General features: G+C 37.8%; 1 protein-coding gene across 1 annotated transcript in view; it reads left to right on the top strand.

Moving 5' to 3' along the window:
* LOC104515769 (sushi domain-containing protein 1-like) overlaps positions 1-8,270 on the top strand; it is a gene marked incomplete at its 5' end in the record, with an annotated part of 23,859 nt that overhangs the window by 11,643 nt on the left and 3,946 nt on the right. The window contains 3 exons of the mRNA XM_010159869.1: positions 269-362; positions 1,721-1,976; positions 6,502-6,541. Coding sequence (XP_010158171.1) covers positions 269-362; positions 1,721-1,976; positions 6,502-6,541 — 390 coding nt within the window. The remainder of the gene's footprint in view (positions 1-268; positions 363-1,720; positions 1,977-6,501; positions 6,542-8,270) is intronic.

Here is an 8,270-nt window from a genome sequence, read left to right as displayed (position 1 = left end):
TTCTTGTAGTGGGCTCTGTGCCCAAATCTTTTTCTTCTCCTTGACCATTTCAGTTAGTGTAATAAATAATACTGCTTCTTCCAAGGAATGTTTCCTGTCTCATTTCTCTGTAGTCTACTGTCGGTTTTGGGCATCTCTGTTTTTCCCAGCTAGCTGATATACTTCAATACTGGGGTTTGAGTTGGGGCTGCCCTGCCAAATACTTCAGGCAAATGCCTGAAGTATTTCTAAAACCTCTCTGAAGCACTGGAATTTGTTTACTTTTTAGATCCCCCTTTCCCAGATGTAGAATTTGTTGCAGCAAAAGGTTCTGCACCCTTGCTCAGACTCCGGAAAGCAGAAGATCGAAATGGACCGATCAGGTTTGTCTCTGTGTGTTCTTCACCGTTTCAAAAAACATTCTGTAGATTTATGGCACTTACATATTGGAACTTTTTGTGGGGGTTAGGTTATTTTTGTAAGCAATGTGAGGAAACGTAAGCTGTAACTCCCAGTTTCTCCTCCCTTGGTAGAGTAATATTTGGCTTCAGACTCTTCCTTGCTTTCTGGAACAAATTTCTGGTTTTATTAATACTGAGTTTTCACTGTTGGTTTTGGGTTTTTTTCCCCTTTATCCACAGTGAAGTCACAGATTTTTATTGATGGATCCAAGCATGGCTCTACCTGTGTAATTTTTGTTTTCTAACAAATTAATGCAGCCAATACTTTTTCTAGGAGACAGAGGAAATGGTGAATAATGTATTTATGCATATTCCAAAGTAGTGTTTTCGTATAATCATATCACAGAATGGTTTGGGTTGGGAGGGACCTTAAAGACCATCTAGTTCCAACCCCCCTGCCATGGGCAGGGATACCTTCCACTAGACCAGGTTGCTCAAAGCCTCATCCAGCCTGGCCTTGAACACTTCCAGGGATGGGGCATCCACAACTTCTCTGGGTAGCCTGTTCCAGTGCCTCACCACCCTCTCCATGATGAGTTTCTTCCTGATATCTAACTTAAATCTCCCTGCTTTAAATTTAAACCCATTAACCCTTGTCCTGTAACTGCATTAGGGTCTTAGTACCAAAATGTATTTCTAGAGAAAGAGGGTTTATATCTTACTAAGGGCAGTTTGTGACAGAAGGAAAAGGTAATCATAACTCCACGTTATACTAAAGAAGAAAATGTTTGAAAGCTAGTAATGTTTCAGGAAATTACTGGTGTAATAGCCGTAGTAATTAGTCTTCCTATGGTTGGATATCATAGGCTAAGCATTGCTTTAAGAGGTGTGAAGAGAGATTTGATTAATTTTTTATAAATGATATCTGTCCTCTCCTGCTTTAAACAGAAAAAGTCTTGTTTCTAGGGAATTATGAATAATTTCTAGAGGCCAATGATGTGTGGTTTCCCAGGTGAACTTATGTGTCAGATGAGAGGAGCAAGAGATAGCCTGCAGTAACAGGAGTTTGATGCTTTTCTGAACGTGATTAAACGTGAAGCTGGTGTGCAAGTGATGAGGAGAAACAGCTCTAAGCTGTGTATGCCGTGCTTTTGGTGCAAAATGCAATGGAACCCGTACACTTAGAGAAATATTTTGCTGCCGGAAGCATTCGTATTGGACATCAATACTAAAAAGCAGTTAAGAGGCTACCAATGGAATAGGCAATGTGAATGGATGAATGTTGGATGCTTAGTACATTGAAGTGAGAGCTAACATTTCCTTTTTTTGTTTCACTCTAGCCTTTATCAAGTGATTGTGCTTCCTCTGGGTTTGCAAAACACTTTTATTTGTGACTCCTTTGCTGCTGCAACTTTCTTTAGTAACACCACTGATGTTAAAGGATATGTGGCAGCTGAATTTCGGGCGAAGGATGTTGCTGATAACATGTCAATTGCTCTTGGAGACAGACATTACTACGGGAAGTTTTATAATGCTCCTTTAAAGATGGGAGAAGAGTACTGTGTTTTTTTGAGAATAATAAGTGAGTGGAATAAGGTAATTGAAGTTTTAAAACCTTTTCCTTGCACCTATTGAATGAAATGTTGCTGGGGAAAAAGTGGAAAATGCTAGCTTTGTGTTAAATGTTCTATGATCTCTTTCAATGATCTGTTGGTTGACAGAATTAGATTAAATCTGAAGCTCTTTAAATAACTCTTGTAATTCCCTACAGATATTTCTGTTGTTGTAATGTTGGAGCAACTCTGGATGCCAAAAGACAAACAATGGAGTAAACCAAAAATGAAGGGCCATTGCTGCCCTCAGTAATTGAAGGTGTCTTTATTGGGCCGGAATTTAGTGGAAGAGATTAGTATGAGAATTTGAAAATTAATCCTTAGCAATGAAAAATTCACCCATTTTAATTTTTAATCGAATGTTTTATAGCAAAATATTCCAGTTTTCCAAACGACAAGGAAAAATAAATTTTTGTCATGTGTGCTACCTTCCATGGAGCAATCAATGTCAACTGCAGGTCTCTTGGGAAAGCCTTGTGCAAAAAAGTATATTACTAGCATTAATGTTTTGTCATTTTGAAGTAAATGTGCGTTTTAATTAGAATGAAAAAGGTTCTGGAATATACGTATCTGTTTTTGTGTTCCAGGGACGCCCCCCCCCCCCCCCCCATTATGTCATTATGTCACTAGTTTTCCGTCATTACCCATCTCAGGGGTCAGCAGCTTGTAATTCTTTCACATTAGTCTCAGCAGTAGACTTTTTAGATAGACTTTTCATGGTTCTGAATGTCAAATGCATAACCAGAACAAAGCAACCCCTACTAAAAGAAAAACCCCACACCTAATCAGTGCCTCACCCTGCCACCCAAAACATTAAAATAGTGCTTTAGGGCTTTGTGCCTACAGCATGATGCAAGGGGGCACGCAGAAACTCAACTGTGAGTCACTTGTAAATCTCTACAATTTTGGAAGCTTACACCCAAATCTCAAGTAAGTTAAAACAGCTTCTATCAAGAAATGTAACTGTTGCGGTCCAAAGTGAGTGAAATAAACAAGTACACGTGATAGCTGTTATTGGTATCTACTGATCTGTGCAGCGTGTTTTGTGTGACATCTGCTTTGACAACAGCCGCAAGAAGTTTTTACAGCACAGATAAAGTGGTTTCTGGACCTGATACAAGTCTGCTGTTTGTCATACGTTTCCACTTAATCGTGTGAGGGAATAAGTAGGGAAGTGACATTTGAAGGCACTCAGTTCATAAATAATGTTAAATTAGCCCAAAGTATCCTGGAATCTGGACAACAAATTGTATTTCTTAGAAAAAATTAACCCTGTGGATCAGGATTGTTAATGAGTCAGATGTATCCAGGTTTAGCCTCTTTAAGCATTCCTAAACACATCCTTAAACACTCACTTTATGTATCCTTGGGTTTGATGCCTTTGTTTCCCTAGCTCCTTCCCTTCAGAATTTTCTGATGCTGGGGAACATTTCCCGCTGTTCCTGCTGCTGAGGCTTTTCTCGCACAGAACAGTGCAGGTTGCTTATGCATCTCTGCCAGCTGTTTGTTAAACTGCTTCTAAGTTTCTGCTTAGTTTAAGTAAACTGCTTCTAAACTGCTTCTAAACATTATTGTTTCTCTTTCATATTGTTTCATCTCTAGCACTGACGGATGTATTTTCTAGGCCACTGATTTAATGGAATATTATTACTGTTATTTGTAGAAGCTGCTCTTCACTTCTGTCCTTTTAGAAAGCATCAACTCCGTGATACACGCTTTCCTGTATGGCTTTTGCTACTTGATGAAGTATACAGAGTTACATACAGCATTTACAAATCATTACTGGGATTGCACCTACCAAACCGCTTTGGTTCCCAGCTCTGCTTCTTTGAATTAGACCCATGGCTCAGAAGTACTGGTTTATCTTCAGTTCTCATGGCCTTGTATTTCATGCAATTGTTGGTACTAAGAAGTTAAAGAAATTCAGAATTATAAATTGAGCGTTGCTGGGTTTTGAGAATTTCTGAAGATCTGATTATTTAAGTAACTGAATTTGGGTTCAAGAGTTAATATTTAGAAGTCTGCTTTTTTAATTGGCCCTCAAGTGTTAATACATGTGAAATCATCATTTCTGTAGTGTATTTTACATTTCTGTTTGAATACAGACACATTAGAAATATATATATTAGACTCCTAACTAATGTTCTCATTTTTGTACTTTGATGTTCTGGTATCTCCCAGAGTCCCTTAAGGCTCCAGACCCCTTCATGCTGAGAATGGTACAATTTGTACCATAGGTGCTGCAAAATTATGACTTTGTTGTGACTTTCTATTGCTATTATTCCTCAATGTACCTGACGTATTTTCTCTGTGGTAAGGGTGGGAAAATCAGTGCAGAAAAAAATGTGTAGACACAGTGAAGACAAGTAAGCTGTTCCATTTTATTGAGTCCACATTCATTTATCCTTTGCTCAGATTTGGAGGTCCTGAGAAAGGTGACTGCTGCTTTCTGTTTGTTTTTCAAGATGGAGGTTTTAAAACACTTCATTTCTGCAGGACATTCGGATGTGTTAAAAGGCTGGTCAGATGATCTGAGGAGATCATTCAGGATCTTGCTTTCTACAGGGAAAGCATTTAGGAAGGTGGAGATAATAGAAATTACCATTTTTCATATTGATGAATTTGGCAATTGGAATATAGGGATGATGGAGACCAGTGGAAGATTTGGGAACAAATGAAAATTTACTCTCATTATCATGACAACCTTATTAAGTAGAATAAATTATCCACTCTTGGAAGTGTCCTTCTCCATGAGGGATACTGCTAATTAAAGGACTCAAAACCATCTGGTACCTATTTTAATCTCTAGTGATTACTTTATGGATTCCATGCTGTGCAGAGAGCCAAGGCAAGTGAAGGGCAAGAACTAAAAAAGGTGTTTGGAGTTTAAACTTACCTGAGATTAATTTTTTTAGCTTTGCTTTTGATAGTGGCAGCATCAGCTTTTTTTGAGCGAACAGTTTGTGAGTGTAACAGAAATAAAGCAGGACTGTGAAAGGTGAAGATGACAGGCAGTCTCTTCTTCCAAAACGCTATGAGCTTTTTTGGAAAATTGGAATCAAAATGACTCCTGTGGTGGGACAAGTCTGTTAAAATTAGCCTAATAAAATGTCATTTAAGAAAAGTGTATGTATGCATGACAAAATGTGTTCTCTTTTCAACAGAACTCTCAAGTTTAACTACCTGTGAATATCCAGGTTGAAATAGGGACTTTGAGATCCATGGATAGTCAAGTATTTGGAGGAGTAATTTCACTGATAACTTTCTGGAAAGGTGCTAATTCACCAGAGGAAAGGATTTATAATTTGATTTATTATGAAGTGCATATCGGTGAACTTTGCTGCTGAGATTCCTGAGAGATCTGTAAATTCTCTGATAGGCAGAAGTGACTGATCTCTGGCAAACTAGAGTATCTCACAGAGGTAGCTGTTTCAAAATGAGGGCACTCGTGCTTCCAGAATCTGGTATTTGGCTGAGTGTTTGTAAAGAACACCCCGTGTTCTTTATTTTCCCTTTTCTAAGAGGATTTTCTTTGTCAGTGTTTTATCTTTTAAAATAACCAGAAAATTCCTTAAAAAACGTGAGTTTAAGAAACACCGAGATTCCACAATTCAGCATGCGAACTCACAAAAGTAAGATTATGCATACAAATGTGTCTTTGTCCTTTTGTGTGAATGCTTCAAAGTGTAGCCTTCAGTTTCACAGAAACATACTGTTATTTAGAGCAACATAATACACACTTTGCCAAAACACGAAAAATATGTGTGTGTATTCCGTGAAAGTTCGTGAAAGTCATTTAACAGGAAAGTACCTGTAGAAACACTACAAAAATCGACTTCACAGTAATTAGACAACAGGCCGTAGAACTTAGAATAGAACTTCTTGTGTGTATATGAGTGTGAAGTGCTGGGGGAAAAATGCCCTACAGGGACCAAAGCTTACTTTAAAACAACCAAACTTGTCTAAACGTCTGCAGAAGCAGACCTCTGGTAAACATTTATTCAAATACTGTGCACGTTAACTACTGTAATTATTCTATAAAAATTGTTTAACAATACCAAGCAAGATGTCATAAGTGAAAAAATCCTGCATCTAGTATTTGAAAAACATGCCATTAAGTACTATAATTTAGCATATATATATTGTAGATGGGAGTAGAGTTAATAAAGCATATTCAGCCTTACCTTAGCATTTCATAAATTCTGAGTTCTTATCCAAGCAGCTTCAAAGATCTTTCCATGTTGCTTGCATGCCTAGTTGTAGAAATTAGGGAAGAGTGATGATCTAAAAGACTAGAGCCAGCCTTTCATTGAAGGTCTATATCTAATCTTGTCTTTATAGTTTCTAATCTTTTCAGACATGCTAGAGGCTGTTACCAGGGGAATAACAAACTCCACTCCCAGTAGTAATAAAATACAGTATATTGTGGATGATTGCTCTTGCAGAGAGTATTAGTGATAATAAATATCTCTCATGAGAAACAGTGATTTTTATGTTTTCGTTTTCAGGTGAGAAGGCAGTCCTGTGCTGCTTGGGCACAAATTAAAAGTAAGTCAGTTTTTCCTTCAGTGAGAAAATATAAGTTGTCATGGCTTTGCTTGGAAGCATAAACCAATAATTGATGTGGCTACTTCTTCATTTGTCATTAATGGTCGGTTGACTTGGAGGATTGGAAAGGTTAGAGGCAGAAAATTTGCCTTGCACTTCGGTATTCCATTCTAAATACTACTCTTTCTATGCATCACATCCAAATCTTTACAGCAGTTTTTGTGCACAAAGGACTGAGGCACAGAAGATGGGAAATTTTAGAAGCCCGCTCTAAGATAGTTTTATATTGGCTTAAAAGATTTTAAAAAAAAAATATTCAAACTATTAGAAGCCACATTATTTATTTTGGTATGTTCAGGTAGTCCTTGGAGAATTAAGTCCTTTTATGAACTTAGAAATATAAAAGACACCATGCAAAGATGAACATGGTTAATTTTTGTACTTGTAAGTACAGTTTCTTCAGAGTGTAATGTCATAACTTTAAAAGCCAGTGAATTTCTCAGCATAGTTTTATCTTTTCTTTTCGACTATAAAATGTTTCCAGTGAATGAGTTTACCTCAGAGGAGTTTGCAATCCACTACAGATCTAGTTTCCTTCCTTTCCACCATGTCAGAAAGTACTCTATTCACCCATTTCGGCATGTTTCAGCAAAATGCAAACATTCGCCTCTCCTGACAAAGGAAGTGGCACCACTGGTGTCCCCTACAAACTCTAAATTCTCTTTTTGAGTTGAAAGACTCATTAATTGGAGTTAGGAAGTGCAGTGAGACAAGCACTTTGGAATGATAATAAATCATGTGCATGGAGTGCTTGAGGTACATCTCCTCCACTGTCCAGAAAACCCATGTCCAAATAGTGCAGTTACTGATCTGGTGACAACTGTGTGTTTATTTCTAAGTTGCCTTTTGTTGTTTACTCTTGTGACCTAGTTCATTTACTGCCACAGTTAGAATATAATTTAGGCAGTTTGTGGTTGTGGAGGCTCAGCTGAGATCAAGGACTCCCTAGGTCTGAGGGCTGTATTGCTACAGCTGTCTAGGCAAGTGCTGTAAAATAACTCTGGAATGACAGAAAGCTGTCTTCTTCTGAATTTATCATTTATCAGCTTATAGAGCATCATCAGAATCTGTCTTACATATAGGTGGATTTTGGTTTTGAAATTAAAAGAATGGGCATTGGAAGATGGGAGTGGGACAAGTCAGAGCTCTGACTTTCTGTTGTAAATCCATTTGCCTTTATATTGAATGGAATTCTAGGCAAACAGTATTCTTGGCCTAATGTACTTCTGCAGCTGGAGAGGCTGAGTATTTTTGGCTCACCCCTTTCAGGAGTATTTCTTAATTCACCTTGTGTGGCAGACAAAGCTACACATTGTATGATAAATCATTGTCAAAAAGTGGCAGAAAGCTATTAAAACCCGCTTCCTTCTGTCACAAGTACAACAAATTTTAAGGGATTTTCACCAAATACACTCTAAAATGTGTAGACAGTTCTGTCATTTCTATGGAGGGCTGACATCTGCTCTAGAGATGCATCACTTGCTCATGGAAACTGGTATTACAGTGATACAAGGACAGGTATAACTTTTAGCAAAATTGAACATACTTCTAGGTTGAACAGATTTTCCTCATAGGGTCATTGTCTGAAATTCTTTATTTTGCCAGACTCACTGTAAGTTTACGGGTGAGTGGTGCTGTACAGATTCAAACTTTGCTTCACTAAGCAGTG

This window comes from Eurypyga helias, unplaced genomic scaffold (genome assembly GCF_000690775.1).
Source record: "Eurypyga helias isolate BGI_N326 unplaced genomic scaffold, ASM69077v1 scaffold38939, whole genome shotgun sequence".
NCBI classification, from domain to species: Eukaryota; Metazoa; Chordata; class Aves; order Eurypygiformes; family Eurypygidae; genus Eurypyga; species Eurypyga helias.
Note: the sequence above shows the minus strand (reverse complement) of the source record. Positions and strands in the feature narration are given on the sequence as shown.